General features: G+C 36.7%; 1 protein-coding gene across 1 annotated transcript in view; it reads left to right on the forward strand.

Annotated features, from left to right (window-relative positions):
• Positions 1-5,191: 5,191 nt before the first annotated feature.
• Positions 5,192-20,172, forward strand: part of RFT1 (RFT1 glycolipid translocator homolog) — a 29,583-nt gene continuing 14,602 nt past the window's right edge. Inside the window, exons 1-8 of the mRNA XM_014062924.2 lie at positions 5,192-5,379; positions 8,769-8,854; positions 10,512-10,628; positions 11,607-11,796; positions 13,458-13,559; positions 14,393-14,527; positions 17,354-17,432; positions 19,687-19,737. Of these exons, the coding sequence (XP_013918399.2) occupies positions 5,281-5,379; positions 8,769-8,854; positions 10,512-10,628; positions 11,607-11,796; positions 13,458-13,559; positions 14,393-14,527; positions 17,354-17,432; positions 19,687-19,737 (859 nt within the window). The 5' untranslated portion in view covers positions 5,192-5,280. The remainder of the gene's footprint in view (positions 5,380-8,768; positions 8,855-10,511; positions 10,629-11,606; positions 11,797-13,457; positions 13,560-14,392; positions 14,528-17,353; positions 17,433-19,686; positions 19,738-20,172) is intronic.

Here is a 20,172-nt window from a genome sequence, read left to right on the forward strand (position 1 = left end):
AGATTTAACCAACAAATTAACTTACATTTGTTGCTTAAACTAATCCCTTTGACACCCAACTGCTGATAGAGTTAGGTACAGGGGTGGAATTCAGACAGTTTGGCCTGGTTCGGGTCAACTGGAAGTTAATTATAATCTCATTCGCCAAACCATACAGGGCGGGGCATAACCTTTTCCTAGGGGGTCACAGCAACACTTGTAATAACAACACAAATAATTCATACACCATTCGAAAGCCCATCAAAAACTGAGTTTATTGACACGATTTAATAGTCAGTATGACCACCATTAGCCCTTCGAACAGCATTCAAACGAGGTGGATAAGAACACAACAAATCTTCAAACAGTTCCGTTCGATTTTCCAGATTTTTCAACACAGTTTCCAAATTCATTCTCAAAGTTTCAACCGAATATCGATTTTGACCTTGCTCCTGAATCATCAGAGCTTCCACTTCATCCTTAATTATGGCCCCAATGTTCTCTGCCGGATTGAGATCTGGCGAATTTCCCGGCCAGACGTCATTGCCCCAAAATTCGACATTGTTTTCCTTTAACAATTGCTGAGTCGCATTTGCACGCATGCAAGGAGCTTTGTCATGAAGAAAGACAGCCTCACCAACCACCACTGCTGGATCACTGAGAAATGGAATGACATTCTCCAATAAAATTTTCTCACGGAAATAACTGCCATCCCAGGATTCCCCTTTATCCTTCAAAACCCAATGCAGTTTCTTGGCTGTGAAAATGACGAAAATCCCGATGCAAGTCGGATTGCGAACGATTTGTCGATATTGTTCATGTTTGGCGATGTCGTCGACGTCTTTAGCCCAAATTCGATCGTTCTGGAAATTCGGTTTTCGAATGGCATAAACGAAGAATTCGTCAGATGGCGCCAAATGAAGAAAATCTTCCTCGGTCCATTCAGACAACCAATCGCACAACCAAAGCCGATCTTGAACATGTGTTTGAGTTTTCAATGGTTTGCAAATGACGTGGAATGGCTTCAAACCTTCTCGTTCTCGATATCGGCCGATTGTCCTTTGATCAACTCGTTTTCCACAAATTTGAAGGATTTCTTGGGCCACTTTTCGGTTTCCTTTTCGTTGTTTGCGACTGCCAGTTGCAATGATGGCTTTGCTTTCTTGGGACAGTTGCAGAGGACGCCCTTCTCCAAATTTTGTGAAACATTCTTGGGCTGTTTTGTTCCAATTATCAGTAACCCAATCCGGATGACGTTTCAATTTGTTTGCAATCCATTTTCGATTGATAAACGTCGCTCCAGCATCGCGAGCCTCTCGAAAGGCAATGCATTTTATTCTGTCAATGATCCTTTGTTCTTCCGAATCGAATTTTCCAGCCATTCTTAAAGCAAATTTAACATTTAATAGCTCATTCAATTCAGTTTTTTATGGGCTTTAAAATGAGGTGTCGCGGAAGTTGTAAACTGCTGTCGATCTTGCTGTGACCCCCTAGGAAAAGGTTATGCCCCGCCCTGTAGTTGAAGGGACTGGCTGACCCCACCCACCCCACCCTGCCCCTCTCAAGAGTCTCCACGTGGCCCGTTTTGGATGCTAGGTAAGTGCATGTACTGGAAGTCCAGAAATGAGCCTGTTTCTGACCTCCAGAGCCTGGGGGAGGCCATTTTCCCTCTCTCGGAGGCTCAGTGAAAGCCTCCAGAGCCTGGGGAGGGCAAAAACTCCCCCATGCCATGGTGCAGGAAGCCAACTATGCCATGCCCCCATGGCCACGCCCATCCAGCAACCAGGAAGAGAACCAGGTGCTAAAACTTTTCAATCCTACCCCTGGTTAGGTATTTCCACATCAATTCCACCTCCTCCCATAACCGTTAACTGTGCCCTGCTAGTATATTCTGATTTGTATTTTCTTCATAAGCAGGTCTCCCTGAGTTGGAACAACTTCCCAGATAACTGTGTTTAGAATTGCAGGTCTCCATCAATGACATGGTAAAAATTGATTGAAAAAAATTACCCAGAAGCAAAGATGTTGCCAAGATTAAATCCTCACTCTCATAAATTACCTTTCTACTTGTTGCTCTAAGGAAGGCCTGCCATCTAGTGGAACTAATACATAGATACATGTTATTGAACAAAATGCTTTTATTGTTGAACTAACCCTAGTCTACCTCCAGAATTATTATAATATTTTGTATTAGTATTCAAAATAAAAGATGTAATGCAATAGCTCATCTAAAGAAAAATAGGCAAACATGAGAGTTTTATATATACATTTTAGGTAGCATAAACTCTGAAGAAATAAGTATTATTCATTTTAGAGAAGATAACAGAAAATTACATAAACATTTGAAATACTAATATATGATTGCACCCAGTAATGAAAATGTGTGTTTGCAGAGTGGTATTTTCAATAATACTATATATGAATAAAATGTGCTGAGTAAATTGTATTTATCTGAAGGAATTGATCGAGATCCATTTGGGCTTAATGATTGTAGGCAGTTTATGTAAACACATGTGTTGAAAAACAATTGGGGATGTGCTTTTGCTATATAATGCAGGAAAGTTTTAGTCTGAAGATGGGTTCAAATGATGTATTTAATTGTGCAGTTATAACTATTAGCAGATTACATTAGAACAAGATAATAAAAATGTTTTAATACTCTGTAAAGTAATCTCCTGTAAAGATTATTTTAATCCAAAAGCTTTTCTCCCCAAATAACTGCATTATTTATTTAGCTTTATAAAAGCAATTATTTACAGATACTTGTGTATATTTGAAAAATAAAAGTGAAGGTAAAGTTGGGTTTGAAATTAAAAAAAAAACATGGCAATTATTTTCATAATTTGACATTGTTGTAGAAGAAAATGTAGAACTATGTAAATTATAATGTGTCTGTGTAATTTTTTTCATGATTTCTGCTTTAGTTCAAATTTGAATCTTGCATATTGTACTTCATATTGATCAGTTCTCTTCTTCCATATTTTTTATGGTTGTCATTTTGTCAATAAATGTAGCATTATATATTTCTGTGATGTGTGGTCCTCCACATAGCCAACCATGACTTTTAATGGGTGTGGAATTCCCATGTTTCCAATTTCAGTTTGTTGGAATGATTAAGTGGCAAGGAATTCTCACTGGATTTCAGTTGTGAGTACAATTGATTCTTACATAGGCAGAACACCCTTCACCCAAAACGTCTATAGAGAGTTGCCACCTATTTTCTTTAGCCTCTTAATTTCAAGGCCAGATTCCGATGTACAGCTCACAATCACAACCCAAACCATGAGATTTATGTCCCTTCACTTGATACTGGGACACAATTACAAAGAGCTGGGGCTTGCAATGCGATGCTGCAATACAGTACATGTTTTATCATCTCTTGCTGATGCCGATGTCACTTTTAGTTGAGGGTCACACAGTATTCTAAGCCACTGTTTAACCATAATATATTGAATGGACTACATACAGTATGTGTTATTTTCACAACATACCAAACCATGAATTATGGTTCATAAGCCATAATGTCTGGATTTACATGAGCTAAACCAAATTAAACCACTTTATGATTTAGCTATAGAGAAAAAAAGTTTTTAGTTATGACTGCATAATACAGGAGGTCACAATCAAGGGTTAATCAGTGTTCACTGTTAGTTTAGTTCCAGCCAAATTGTGTGAATGACTTAATAATTAAGCCTGGAAGCTTATTTGTGAGGTGGACAAACCTGGAACATTTACCACTTGTTGAAAAATTAGAAATCAAGGCTTAGTGTAATGGGCACTATGCATTAGAAATTAAGAAACATTTTTCTATTCCACTGTTCATTATCTGCTTCTCCCTTTACACAGAGGCCAATCATTGAAAGGGACAACCCAAGCCCACTGAGACAGAAGGCAGATGAAGTTCATGCACTGTGCTAAGGTATAATATGATTTATTTACTTTGGCTTGGCATGTTGTAAGGATTCACTCAAGCTTCCTTTTTTTCTTTATGTAGTTTGACAGTGTTGTATCAGTTATCAAATTCAAAGGGGAAATGGTTCAGTGATGAAAGATTCACTTTTTAATTCATGTTCATAGTAATATAGGTGGTGAAATTACATTTAGCACTGGATTGATCTAGGAGTGATACACACAGTAGATCTGAGGACCCAAAATTGCTTTCCCATGGAGCTGTTCCTAGACAGAAGAACATAGAACTGTTCATTTCACCTTCCTCAAATGAAACTTCCCAATTGCCATGGCTATATTATTTGTAGCACCAAAAGCTCTGAAGGACAGAGAATTGTTCTGTGTCAGGATCTTGCTACTAAAGTTTTGAGCCAAATCTGTGTCCTGCATCACCACAGCCAAGAGTGGCCTGAATCAATCAAAGCTGCCAAGGTATTCTCCACCAGCAAGGAATTTCTTGGTCAAAAGATGGGAGATACAGAGTGCTTTGGTGTAAAGGAAGCACATGTTTCCTTATGTTTGATTAATTTTCTTGGTGAAAACTGATCAAGGACAGATGCAACCTAGAATTAAGGAGACATTTCCTAACAGTGAGAACAGTTAACCAGTGGAATAGCTTGCCTTAAGAAGCAGTGGATGCTTCATCACTGGAGGCTTTTAAGAAGATACTGGCCAACCACTTTTCTGAAAGTATAGGGGCTTCTGCTTAAGCAAAGGGTTGGGCTAGAAGACCTCCAAGATCCCTTCCAACTCTGTTATTCTGCATGTTTATATGTGCATGAATACCAGAGTAATAAAATCTGCTTCCGTTTAAGCTGCAGTATGCATAAGATTAACCTTTGCCACGTTTAGGCGTATAGGACATTTCAAAGAAACCCGTCTAACTAGAAAAACCATCAGTAGCAGGTAGTGGCCGCAAACTCAGTGGAGAGCCAATCCATCCCAAGTCCCGATCTTTATTCCCAGTACGAGATAGGACTGGGGAATAAGGACTAGGGAAACCAGCCTCTCCTCCACCTTACCGCGGCAAACAACGCCGCAAAAACACCCCTGCCCAAGACAACCGGCCGATTTAGAGAAGGAGCGCCTTCCGCGGCACGAGCCTTCTCAGCTGGATTCCCGGTTTTGCAGGTGTGAATCTGCAGATGTGAAGAAAAAAGGCAAGGGCAGCGCAACGGTTTCGGCAGCGGATTAGGTGGAACAAGTGCCAATGCCGCCGCCTTCTCGTCCTCCCTCTGCAGCTGACGGGATCCGAGCGCGACGGGGAGGAGCCACTGGCTGCTTCTCCTCTGACAAGGCAGCCAGCGAGGGAAGGCAAAAAGGTCGGAAGGACCGCACGGAGAATCGTTTTGCATGGGCGCGAAGGATGGCGGAACGATACCGGGGAAGATGGGCTCCCAGGACGTGCTCAGAGATACTGCCAAGCTGGCTTCCTCCAACGCCCTCTTGCAGGTACCCGCCCCAGAAGATGGGAAAGCGGGGATGGAGATCAGAGGCGCGCAAGCAGCAGCCCTTTCGCTCTCTTTCCGCCTCCTCTGCCGACTGCCGGCTTCTCCTTTCTCGAACTGGCTCTTTCCAGGAGGGGTGGTGAATCTCAAGCTCCCGTTTAAGTGGACAGAAGCCGAACGGCGTCCACACATGCCAATCAGCTGCTGGAGAAGCCGGGAGGCAAAGTGACTTCAATAGGCAAAAATCAGTGGAGTTTCAAAAATTGATCGTAGTATGTGTGACCGAAGTCTTTCCGGTTGGTGAATCGTAAGAATCGAAATGTTGGAAATGATTTTTTTTTCTACTTTAACCTGCTCTCCACTGCAGGAATCCACTGCTCCAGATAGCATCCCAGATAGATGTCTGTCCAGCCCCTATTTAAACACTGCCAGGAAAGGAGAGCCCACTACCTCATAGGACATCCTGTTTCATTGTTGAGCATCTCTTTAAGAAATTATCTTGATGGTCAGCTGAAACCTACTTTGTAATCTAAATTTAGTGTTTCTTGTGTCCTGGAGCAACTCTGAACAGTTCTGCTCTGTCTCCTATGGGACAGCCCTTGAGAGAGAGAGACTTGAAAATAGCTATTATGCGTTCCCAGAATATTTCTCCAGGATAAACTTATTCAGCATTCCCCCATTGTTCCAGGACATGATGCCCTTCACATCATAATTGCTCTCCTCTTGAATATATGTCTATTGAGATTCTGAATCATTCAGGTCATGGTTGTCCCAGAGGTGCTTTTTCCAAAAGGCAACTGAACTCTCTTGGTGGGGAAATATTTATTTATTTATGAAAATTGTTTGCCATCCATCTCATATCCATTGACTCTGGACTTATTACAACAGTCATTCACCAACAGTCAGTTAGAACTGAAGAAACTTCTTGGATGAAAAGCAAAACATTTTCAAAGACCGCCCCCAAGAAAGTCCAGTTGCCTTTTGAAAAAAGTGCCTTTGGGTCTCCAATGGATACATTCTAGTTTTCAGTGTCATTCCTAAAGTGATTCATCAAGACATCAAGTCCTTTTTGTCTATACTGCTGGTCTATATAGTCACCCCTGCATACACTATATTTGAGGGTTTCCCCCCACTTCCTGTTCAGCTGTTCTGCATTGTTTTTCTATTGAATTTCATCTTGCTGATTTCTGCTTCTTGTTCAGTTTGTCATCATTCTGAATGTTGATACTATCCTCTAAGATGCTTTGGCTCCCCTTATCTCTTTGTCATCTGCATATTTGACATTTCCCAGAAATGTACTTCATAAAAACTATTTGTTGAAATAACTGAATAGTTATTTATATACCATAAAAACATTTATGGCAAATGGCAGAATATGTAAGGCCTAACAAAGAATGTATGCCTAAGAGAAATTTGCTTATCGGCATCACATTCTTTGGATAAATACTTACTATTGGATTTAGAGCTGTTCCTGTCATGTTGTATCTCTTCTTATGCTCTTTTTTTCTTTATTTCTCACATTGAATAGCTAATTTATTAAATCTTCAATTCAATGCAAAGAGTCAGATGGTTCTCATTTCAGAGAATTGGGTAAAGTTCTTATGATCTCATGTTATCATTTTAGTCACAATTGACAATGAGATAGGTACCATAAGTGGATTTAGTAATACATGCATTCAAAAGATAAGCATTTTCCCTCATATTCTTCCTAGTAATTCATTTAATGTCAAAAAATGTAGAGTATGTGTGTGTGTGTGTATGTATATATATGTATATGTAGGTGTGTGTATATGTGTATGTGGTGTGTATGTAGGTGTATGTGTGAGTGCATGCATGTGTGCATGTAGTGGATGGATGGATGTGCACATGTACACATGCACACACACATACACATAAAGGGTTTTCAGTCACTGATAAATGTAGTTATTAATTTTGCTTTAATTAAGCAAGTTGTTTTGCCATCTCTGCAAGTTTTATTCTGTTCATCGGGCATTCCGCCATTGAGGCTATTTCAGAGGCTTTTCATTTGTGTGTGTGTGTGTGTGTGTGTGTGTATGTGCATACACACACACACAAATATTAGAAAAGAAACAAAATAAGGAAGAATAATGTGAAAGAAAGAAAAGAATATAAAGATTATCTTATGATCTTTTGACAGTAGTATAAATGGCTTTATATTTACCCTCTCTAAGGTAATCTCTAAGATTATTTCATAATTTCCTTGTTCCCATAAGCTATTCTTTCTCATTCTCGGCCTCAGAAATCACAAGTTCATTTTTCTCTTTTTACAGCAGAAAGGCCAGAAGGGTTTTCCAGTTACTGATAAATGTAGTTATTGATTTTACTTTAATTAAGCAAGTTGTTTTGCCATCTCTGCAAGTTTTATCATCTTCATCAGGCATTCTTCCATTGTGGTTATTTCAGAGTCCCGTTCCCCCCACTTTTGTGCATTTTGTGCATGACTTGCAACTACATTGTTGAGCTTCTATGTCTGGAATAATTAAATCAAGCAATTTCCATAAAACTGCTGCTGCCTCTGATCTGTAGGGCTAACCCAGGAAAAAAGGACTCTTCTTATATAGAAGAATTCTTTGATACAAGTAATAGAGACAGACTCAGCTTTAAACAACTGATGAAGAGTCATCTTGAAAAGATTAAAGCATTGCCCCACAGATTGGGTTATGCTCTAATCTGAACAAACAGCATAGTTCAGTAGCCGTATAGCAATAAATTAAGAATCATTACAGCCAAGGTGTAATTACAATATTTTGTGTAATTATTTTCTATTGCCATATATAGAACTTCATATAAAAGCTAATAATAACGCTGATACCTTTTTGCAAAAGCTTTTCATTATGCTCAGATTTTACCATTCTGTTCTACATCCTACAATACAGTAGGATTGCTCTTTTCCATGCTGTAAGGTTTATTTGGTAATGCAAGTTAATGATTTTATTTTGATGAATGTTAGTAATATTACAAATTAAACTAATAAAAGTTTTATGCGTTCCAAGTGTTTCATGTGCTATAAGTGTGATTAAATCTAAAGGTGAGAACGTTAATTAGACTTAACTCCCTTATAAGGGCTTGCTCTCACATGTATAATCAATACATGAAATATAAGTATCTGTAGAGTTATTACTGAGTTTGTAGTAAAAGTTTATAGGCAGCATTTTTGGAGTATCCAACTTCCACTATTAGAACAAGGAAACAATCCTACATGTCTCTTGAGTGATGACAAATTGAAGGGTTTACTGTTATTTAGTGGAAATAAGATCATAGTGTTAAGATGAAATTCTGAACAAAAGGTAGGCCAAAAATCTAAACAAACAAATGTTGAAATCTTACAGTCTGAAAGTTAATGTTTGAATAATTTCACTTTTCTTTTTGCAGGTGCTATTCCGGCTAATTACGTTTGGCTTAAATGCTTTTACTTTACGTTATGTATCAAAAGAAATAATTGGTCTTGTGAATGTAAGGTAATAAATCATCATTTTATAAAAACATGACATATTAATGGTTATAATAGCTTGCTCTCTAATTTCTTTCTGGAATAAATTTGAATAAATTACTTAATTTTCTGCTTCTTGGCATGATTCTGCAAGTACATATTTTGAATTGTATGAAGGAATCAAGCTCTGCACTGATGTATAAATGCAAATTTGAGTTTGTGATTTAGTTTTTTGAATAAACGCCTTTACCTCTAAATTATGTAAATATCTAGTGGTTTTGAAAATGTTATGTTTGCAAAGTCACTCCTGATTTTAATAGGTATTCAGTAGTTCTGAGTTATTCTTGAAATGAAATGAAATTTGGTCGCATTTTTATTATTTCAAAATGTGAAATATTCTGGGTTTAATTGCACATCAGGTATTGCCAAATGTACTAGTTTTTCTACCTTCCCTTAATTCACAAAAATCTTGCCTGAAAAATAACAGTCAAAATACATTTCTACCTTTAAGAGTGCTATTGTGTAAGTTGATGCAGACTTAGTGATACTTTAATACGAGGTATCAAACTGGCAGCCCATGGGCTGAATGTGTCATGCACAGGCCACGCCCACCCCAGCTCTGCAAAGGGGAAAAATAGCGTGATACGTCACGTCAATGTGATGCTGCGAGTTTGACACTCGTGCTTTAATATACTATTCTTTACCTGCGGTTATTTTAAATTACAGCTGAAAGAATAGAACTCTAGGAGAGACCTAAGAAAATATTGAATAATATTTTCTCTGTGCTTTTGCTTTATGATTTTCATTTTGTATATTTCCTGATTTTAATTTTTATTACGAAACCCTCAAAAACTTGTCTTTAGGTAGGTGAAAAATAAACAATGGGAATACATATATAAATCTGTGGTATAAATTAATAAAAACCATTTCCACTTTTCTTGATACTATGTGAGTTACAAATGCATACAAAATGGTAAAATATTGTAAGATTATATTTTTTGTAATTAATAGTGTTACTAAGAAACTTAGTATAACATTTAAATATAACTTAGATAAGATCCAGAGAAAAGAAACTTAAGGTAACATCTGGGGCTCATTACCAAGCATGAATATAGATTCTAGCTGTTATATTTTGCAGAAATGAGATTCCCAATTAACAAAATATATGAAAGCAAAGTAAAATAGGAAAAAAACGTCACTGAAATTTTTGATATCATCTCAGATTTTTAACAGCTACTGTAAATTTAAGAATTCTTTAAAAGCTATGTATTTATAAAAGATTAATTTAAATGTTAATTTAAAAAAGACAAAAACTTAAGTATTTTGAAATGTAAGTAGTTTGAAAATACATATTGGGCAGATCATATTTCCTCTGTTAAAAATAGGGAGCAGGTGGTAAATGACTTATGAGCTTATTAAAATTTCAAATGCCTAGTTTGTGTGTCTGGCACAACTTCCATAACATTTTATGACTCTCGCTAGGTTGCATGTGAACCTGGGTGAGTGCAATTCACAATTGATAAGTAAGTAATCCCCTAAGTAATCAAATCTCCTTTGATACATATTATTGATAGTTATAATAGTTACATAGTTAATATAATTATATTAACAATAAAATAAAATTATCAATTGTTGAAATTCCCCCTTTCTTTCTTTTTTCTTTCCCTTCCCTTCCAAAATATTAGACTGACGCTACTTTATTCAACAATAGTTTTCTTAGCCAGAGAAGCATTCCGTAAAGCTTGTTTGAGTGGGAGCTCAAGGAGAAACTGGACACAAACATTTAATCTATTATGGCTAACGTAAGTTTAAATTACTCCTTTGAACATTTCAGTTACTTTCTTCTGCAGTTCTTCTGCAATGTTGCTTGAACTTTTGAAAAGGTATAGGAGCTTGTTTTTGAAATCATGATTGCATGGAGAAACAGACAGTTGAGTCCCTCAAGGTAGGCTATGAAATTGTTAAGGGACTTAATACTTACCTAAATTACATCTTAGTTTATCTGTAGTAGTTTCATCCTAATTGCATATATTAATTACCTCATATTTAATTAGGTAATTTAATTTACCTAATTCTAATTTAATTCTAATTGCATATATTAATTACCACATCTCCATAAACCACATTTGAGAAATTGAGAAAAGCTGCTATTCAGCTCTTGCATGAGAATGATTTGTTTTGGAATAATTCTTGCCTTACTGGCTGGAAAAAAAAAAGCAATCACCAATTTTGCAATGCTAATGTTCCCAAGTTAAATAAACTTTGGAAAGTCAGTGCTGGTGGGAAAGACTAGAACTTTTATATAATACTCTGCTTTAGTCAAAGAAATATAAGTGCCCTGGCTTTTTTAGTGAGCGAAGAAGCAAATAAAAGCACACTGTGTGTGTGTTTGTATCCATATTCATGCATATTTGCATATAACACCTGCAAAATTTGCTGTTTGTGCTGTTCCTTTTTTGCTTTTTGTATTGGGTTATTAGTTTCCAAAGAGCATTCCTACCCTGAAGCATGGGATGAAAAGTATAGATTTCCCAAATAAATATGTATGCAAAAACCCTGTAAGTTGTAATGCACTCCAAGAAATATTGTAATTAAACTACAGAAATAATTTATTTCTGCAGATGTAGGAAAAAACAGATGCATGTACTTTTAAAGTTTATTGTACTTACTCTTGGTTTGCTAAAACTGGATGCAGATTTTTTTCTAAGAATTCACACTGAAGAGAGAAAAGAGCAAGTTATTAATTTTGGCTTAATGGTTCATCTTCTTAACTTTTGTAGAGTTCCTTTGGGCATATGTTGGTGTGTGTTCCTGGGCTGGATCTGGCTAGATATACTTGAAGTTCCTAATGAAAATGCAGTTCCTTACTATAATTTTGGAGTACTTGCTTTTTGTCTTTCCGCTGTGATTGAACTCCTGGGTGAACCTTTTTGGATTTTAGCTCAAATACATTTACTTGTACGGCTAAAGGTTAGTGAAACTATATGAAATTGTATTTCTTGCTTCTTTTAAAATTATAGTAACAAGCAGATGTCTGAAGTTAAAAAAATCTTTATTCTGACATATATTCTGACATTTTCTTATAGGCAAAGTATTGATTTACTGATTAACCTACATTAACCTACATAACCAATTTTGTTGTATTTAAGTACAATTAGCAATAGCAATAGCGGTTAGACTTATATACCGCTTCATAGGGCTTTCAGCCCTCTCTAAGCGGTTTACAGAGTCAGCATATTGCCCCCAACAACAATCCGGGCTCTCATTTTACCCACCTCGGAAAGATGGAAGGCTGAGTCAACCTTGAGCCGGTGAGATTTAACAGCCGAACTGTAGAACTGCAGTCAGCTGAAATAGCCTGCAGTGCTGCATTTAACCACTGCGCCACCTCGGCTCGGCTCAATTACAATAAAGATTATACTTATACTTATTAACTTAAATGCATTAGTCTTATTGATGAAATAATTAATAATAACCACATCAACAACAATAAATCTGAATATCTGGCTGACTGTGAATGAATCATACATAATACAAAGTTACAAAATAATCACAAAGTATCAAGATCAGAAAATTGAAGTTGAAGGATTATGGCATAAACTGACAATGATGGTCCCAATGGTTATTGCACATTGGCTATTATACCCAAAAGCCTTGGACAATATTTAGAAAATCTGCCTATTGATAAAATCTCCAATGTTAGAAACAAAAAGCCTCATTGCTTGGATCTGCACATATAGATTATGACAGCCTGGGAAGAACTTGATATGAATGAAGGCCAACATCAGCTAAAGAACTGGCAGCTTTAATTTCACATTGTTATGTATATGATAATAATACCACCTTTTATTTTTGTACAGTTCAAAGCAATAATGTATGTACCTTATGTACATAATTCTTCTGTTTCTTATTTTCTTCACAACAATAACACCATGAAATGTGTTGGGCTGAGAAAGTCACACCTCTGGTCTCATGCAATAATTCATAGTCTCTTGGTTTCTAGTCAGCATCTTAACCATTTCATTAGACTGGCTAAGCAGAAGTGGCGGAAGTGCTGTTGCACTGACAAAATGAGGTTTACACAGAGGTGGTCTTGCAGAAGGCACCTCTGCATAACCATGAAGTACATGAAGATTCTTCCTTTTCATCTTTGGCAATTGTTTTTATTTCCCTTTAAAAGTTGATGATGGTGTTGTTTAAAATAGAGAGCCATCATTGCAGACATGGAAACATTTGGGACTATAAGATTTCTTCCATAGTATTGTTTTACCTGTTCATCATTGAGTGATGAACTCAACTCAACTATATAGAGTTCACTGAAATCTATAGGATTTTTAATCCTGATAACACTCTGATTTTCCTGAAACAAAGCAAGAATAATTTAATTGAGGTTCAATTCATTGTTTTTGGCACAGAGGATATGGATACCCAAACAAGTGAAAAATTTCATCCTAAAGAAAAAATGTAATTTGAGAAGTTTCTGCTCTTATAGAAAGTATTCATGGCTTTTCAGAACTGCATATTTGTAGAAAAGTTTCAATATGAGAATTCTGGATTCCATGTTTTTTGAATCTGACACATAAGTATTAGGAAGTTGAGTTTCTGATAAGATCTTTGTATGTTCTTTACAGGTGATTGCTGAGAGTTTGTCAATCATTTGCAAATGCTTTTTGACAGTTCTTCTAGTAGTTTTATATCCACACTGGGGACTCTATATCTTTTCTTTGGCTCAGGTACAATTTTCTCCCTGCTTTATTTCCATTTATTGGTTCTATCATATGAATTGGTTGTAGAAACTAGCATGTTTTCCTTAAGTCACATGTAGATTAATGGTGTTCACAAGCAAATATATTTATATCCCTGTGCACGCTAGACACATATAACTTTTGATTTAGCATGATGGATAATTGGGATAGCAATAGCAATAGCAGTTAGACTTATATACCGCTTCATAGGGCTTTCAGCCCTCTCTAAGCGGTTTACAGAGTCAGCATATCGCCCCCACAGTCTGGGTCCTCATTTCACCCACCTCGGAAGGATGGAAGGCTGAGTCAACCTTGAGCCGGTGAGATTAGAACCGCTGAACTGCAGATAACAGTCAGCTGAAGTGGCCTGCAGTACTGCACCCTAACCACTGCGCCACCTCGGCTCTTATGGAAAGCTAGTATATGCTTGTGTCTTATGCAGAAGTGCCAGTTTTACTCTGCCAAGAAGGTATGATGAACATAAGGGGTGGCTTAGTCTTGAAAATAATTCAGCATTTCTTACTTACAGCATTCCCCTCATCATCTTAAATTTCTTGGTCCAAGTTAAGGTGAGTGCTCACAAATACATATGAGGTTGAACTGAAAACTGAGGTTGATAGGTTCCCCCTAGAGAAAAGTCATACTCTTGCATCCTGTGGCCCTTGACATCTTCCTCACCATGTTGATCCTTAAGCAGGATCGGGGTGGATGTCATTGCGTGACTTTTGAATGTTGCCAACTCTTTTGTTGCTGTTCAAATAAGAATGTTGTTGCATTGCTATGTTGACAATAAAACTTATATGAATTATTTTTCTTTGCAGCTTTTATACACTACCATTCTGGTATCGTGTTATATAATATATTTCATGAAATTTTTGGGTTCTCCTGAAGCAACCAAAAAATCATTTCCTATTACTAGAATGGTATCTTTTTTACCTGCTTTGGGACAAAATGAGGTAAGTCTAACAACTAAAAAAAAAATCAGATAACTTCTTGGCACAAGATGTTTGTTGTTCATGGTTGGCCAAATTGTCCTCATAAATTCTTAGATTAAGTATGATATATTTACCAGTTAGCTGTTAATCGATTTTAGTTTCACAGTCATTTTTCAGGTTTCAGTTAATTACATTTTTAATATTTATATTTTATTGCTTGAAAAAACAAGCATATGATACTTGAGATCCTGTGTGCACATTTTTGTTATATAGTAAGATCATTTATGACTTGGATATTCAATATTACTAAATAAAAAAAAATCGGTACCTGAAATGGGCTGAAGCATTTTTGCTCTTAGGCTTTTTGTGAGACCTAAATAAACAAAACAAAAGATTTCCAAAATAATAATATTGCTATAAAAACAATATTTTTATCAAGGAAACCTAACAGAATCTTGCACTCTGATCAGTCTGTATTTCATTTTCTTTCAGTAATTTAGGGAGCCATTTGCTTGATTCACTTTCAAATGTTATCTGGCTATTCTGGACATAAAAATGTTTTGGCCCATTTGCCTAAGTAACATTTCCTGCAAATTCCTGTCAAGGCCATCTTTCTTATTCCCTACACCATTTCTGTGCATTAAGGTTTTTCTATCCTTTAAGAAGTGACCCCTCACAAAGTAACCATCTGTCCATCCTATACTGTCCAGCCTACTGTCTACATATAAGATGGGAAAGAGGAAATGTGAGAAAAACATTTAATTAACTAGCATCAGTGGTCATTTGTTTATTGAGTAGTTTTTGTGGTACTGGAGACGTTATATGTTTCAGCTGTGCTTTTGCAAACTTTATTTTTATAATATAAATAGTCCTTGACTTAAGTCTGATTGTTTAATGAATGCTTGAAGTTAGAACGGCTTTATGGCCCATAAAGCTTTTACAATTATCAGAAAGCATTGCACATACCCCCTCCATAGTTAAGTGATCGGTCTTAGTGCTTGGCAACCTGTACAACATATGATTAGTTGCCAAATGTTCCACAGTCATATGATACTTTTAGCAATCTTCTCTGCTGGCTTCTCCACAAAGTCAGTGGACCCCCCCCCCCCAAGTCTCCCTCAATGCTTAAGGTACCCTGTGTTTCTTACCTGGGACTCTGTCTGCTTAGTGACCCAGAATAACTGCTTAATAACTGCAAGATCTAACCCTATAAGCAAAAACCTTTCAATGATATCACTGAACTTAGATTTATTTTATAAAACATGTTTCTAGTGGCTTGTTAGTTTAAATCCACAATATATTCTTAATTATAAAAGTGTCAGCGTTCCAAATATCATCCAGAAATAAATCAGAGTCCAAGGCAGAACTATCCTTAAACTTCCAATTTAATAAGAGAGACATGTTGGCACATCTGTGGCAATCCTGAATCTGAAAACTTCCTAGGTGTTCATCCAGTTGAAAGTTCAATATCTTGTCCCCACACCCACAAGTTCATCACATGGTCCAATCTTCCTCTGCCACGTGGCATTTCCACCTATCTAGTTCCGGTCAGGTGCAGAGACAAAGAATGACCTTGGGCTTCTAGAAAGGAATGACAACAACATATTCTACAATTCTACTCCTTACTATTTCCCCTCCCAATTACTACACTAATGAAACAGCATGGAAAAATAATAGAGAGTGTGGCAGGCCAAAGATCCTAAAAGGTATATAACTGCAGGCCTGACAAAAAGAGTGTAACCAATTTGTATACTTAAATTAATATTCTGATTATGAAACAGTTATTTTGCATAATCCTACATCATGCTTTATATTTAAAGTTATACAAATATCATATCCAAGATGACTTATATGAATTCAAAATGTTGATTTATCAAGTGTATAATGTGCTCAACAAACTGCAGGGTAGATATATTAAATTTAAACAGAATTAAGAAACCTATGATAAAAAGAAGTGAAGTCCATTGTTTTAATATTTGTGTCACTAAAATCTTTTGATTTTAATGAAACTTGACACAGAACAAAACTATTAAAATAATTCTGAAATGTTTCAGAGAAGAAAAGATTGGGGTTGCTATAAATACATTTTTAATCATTTTGATATTAGATTTAAAGTTCATTTAGTGGATTTTTATTTATGTAAGCAAATCTTAGATCCAGAAATGATTGTACCTTTTAGAAATAATAATTATGTTATATTGTACAGAAAATGGCTTTGCTAATAGCTGCGCTAACTCAATGATCCTGCATGCAGATCATTTTTCAGAAAAGTGTAGAAAACCTCTAGCCCAAAGACGCTTATTTTACTATGGAAATATATAGTTAGTTCTAATATGAAAACACCTGAGTAAGCTAAAATGTCTTCATTTTAATCTTCTGGTGAACAGTTCAGATGTTATAATAGAAGACATTTCTATGAGCTGCATATTAAAATATAGCTCTAAAAATGAAGAGTCTTTCACATTAACACTTGCAGAAAATATAACAGAAACTGGACCAGGAACAGGCAAAATGTATGTGTGTATTTCTATTTAATTAAAATCTTGTTTTAATTAAATATAGTGTTTTAATTAAATAGTTTTTGTTTCAGAGGTTGTGTCATGTAATATTTTGACTGGTATATCAAAGTACAGTAAATTGAATCAAGCTTAACTCTCAATGACTTCCTGGAGTTGAATGCTAGCCATTACTTTCTTTCAGGATTTCTTTTTAGCCTTCTTAGCCCTGGTGTTCCAGAGAGGCTTGTTGTCCAAGTATTAACTGGGGCCAACTCTGCTGGCTGTTTTTAAACCCAGACAAAATGGGACAGGGTACTTAATTATACCTAATTATTTCTATATCTTTCAGGATAATGTTAACTGGAAGGAAGCAAGGTTGACTTGGAGTTTCTTCAAGCAATCATTCCTAAAACAGGTTTTAACAGAGGGTGAGTATGACACTTGCTTCAACTTGAATTTTTTTATTCTCAATCCCCTTCTGCCAACAATAGCAATAAGAATGTCATTGATGGAATTTTTTAGAATTATTGGAATGGGTTTAGGCTAAAGAGCAATGGGAAGAAACATGCTGATTTCATGAGATTGTTTTAATATATGTTTTGTCTCTGTTCATTGCAAAATGGAAGGTACTGAATTGTTTGATAAATATTTTGAGAATCTTTGAGAAATACTTGCCTACTACTTCAGCTTGCAGCTCTTTCTTCTTTCTTTCTTTCTTTCTTTCTTTCTTTCTTTCTTTCTTTCTTTCTTTCTTTCTTTCTTTCTTTCTCTTTCTTTCTTTCTTCCTACCTACCTACCTACCTACCTACCTACCTACCTACCTACCTACCTACCTACCTGGTTTATATAGCCACCAATCTCTCAACAGTGACTCTGTGTGGTGCACAGGGTTAAAATCAAACCAAAAGAAAAATAAGAAAAGTAATGTAGGCTGAGGACAAACCAGCTTCAATCCATAAGAAAGACAAACTTAGTGATAGGCACATCTAACTTACAGACCGTCCGAGGCAGCCCCATGTAAAGTGTGTTGCAATAGTTTACTCAGGAAATACCAAGGCATGAGTGACTATGAGCAGGGCTCCTGATTCAGGAAAATATCTAACTTGCAGTTGGATTAGCTGTTACCTACTCTTTGAATTTTACCTATGTTACCTACATCTATGGTGGCTTGGGCATGTCATGAGAATGTCAGATTCCGAAAGATTTCCTATATGGAGAATTAGTGCAGGGAAAGCTTCCTAGAGGGAGACCACAGCTTCGATATAAGGATATCTGCAAGAGGGATCTAAGGCCTTGGGAATCGACATTAACAGCTGGGAAACCTTGACCTCTGATCGTTCAGCTTGGAGGCTAAAGACGCAGCATGGCCTTCTCCAATTCGAAGAGACACTTGTTTGGCAGGCTGAGGCAAAAAGCAGTTCCGGAACCAGCAAAAGCTGGGGGCTGGGCAGGAAACAGAATGTATCTGCTCTCAGTGTGGAAGGGATTGCCACTCCTGAATTGGACTTTTTAGCCACACCAGATGCTGCGTTAGGACCTCTTTCCAGAGCACGATACCATAGTCTTTTGAGACTGAAGGATGCCAATCACTCTTTGAATAGGAGTTGCAAGTTCAGGAGGACTCGAAATTTGCACACAATTCTGACTAGGCAGTGCTACCCTATCAAGTACTAAAAGTGGAAATCATCACAGCCAGAAGCTCTAAAATCCAAAGACACTAGGATTGAACCGAACCTGTTCTTCCCTATTCAGACTCCCTTCGCTTCCAGACACAAAGAATTAACCCCATCACTTGCTTATCCTGGGATAGAGATATATACCTGAGAAGTAGCAACATATTGTTGATAACCCTCATTGTAGTGTTTGCAAACTATCTTGCTCAGCTGCTACATGTTGAATATAAATGGGGACAGCACAGAGCCCCGAGAGACCCTACAAAGAAGGGAGCGTGGAATAGATCTCTCCTTTCCAAGAACTCTAAGTGTAACTGGTTCTGAAATAAGGAGCAGAACCACTTCAATGCTGTGTTCTACTCCAACCCCAGAGTGGTTTCAAGGTCCAAAAGTATACCATGAGTAATGGTCTTGCAAGCCACTGAGAGATCAAGAGAGGAAGAATAGACACATCTGCTCCAATCAGAGGTCTTTCCGAAGGACAATCAGTATTGTCTTGGGTCCATGCCCTGGTCTGAAACTTAAAAATGACTTTAAAAGGTCCAGATAATCCTCCAGGCCTCTCCCAACAACCTTTCCTAAAAGGGGGAAGTAGGAAACATGATGAAAACTGTCAAGATAAGATAGGGTAGAGCAGTGTTTTTCAACCACTGTGCCGCGGCACACTAGTGTGCCGTGACATAGTGTAAGGTGTGCCGTGGGAAAAACACCTTATATATAGTCAATATAGGCACAGAGTTAAATTGTTTTAACATTTTCTAATGGTGTGTGCCTCGTGATTTTTTTCATGAAAAAAGTGTGCCTTTGCACAAAAAAGGTTGAAAAACACTGGGGTAGAGTAAGGTAAGGTAAGGTAAGGTAAGGTATAAGGTAATCTTTATGTCACTTTTTCTGTGAATACACTGTTTGAATTCAAATAAAGTTTCTTAAGCAGAGACACTTTATTCCCAAGCCTGAGCAGGATCACCCTTTGAGAAAGAAACATTAATTTGAAATATTAATTCTATAGGTGAAAGATATGTGATGACTTTCCTGAATGTATTAAATTTTGGAGACCAAGGTAGGAAAGACTTTTAAACAAAATTTACATGCATGGAAGAAATATATGTTAATATCTAAAAATAGTCTTAAAGCATTTTATGTGATTCTGATTTTTGATGATAAATATAATAAAGGTTTGAAGTATTTTGTTGGTGTGTTATCTAATATCATCTTATTATGAGACTAAGATTACAAAGGGTCACAATGATCGGAGTTGTGCAGTACTTCAGTTTTAAAATCAAATGTTTTGGACTGTCCAGACGCAAGTGGAGCATCTCTGTGCAACTCTTCAAAGTAACTGTATCTTTTCTCTCCATATCGATATTGTGATATCGAAATGTGGAATTTTATTATTTATTTATTTATAAAATTATTTCCCATCCCTGTTGAAGCCAATGATTCTGGGTGGTTACAACATGAAAAACATTAATTATAATTACACATCAATTATAAA

Source organism: Thamnophis sirtalis, unplaced genomic scaffold (assembly GCF_051295495.1).
Source record: "Thamnophis sirtalis isolate CommonGarterSnake01/CBP01778 unplaced genomic scaffold, rThaSir2_p1.2 scaffold_3, whole genome shotgun sequence".
NCBI classification, from domain to species: domain Eukaryota; kingdom Metazoa; phylum Chordata; class Lepidosauria; order Squamata; family Natricidae; genus Thamnophis; species Thamnophis sirtalis.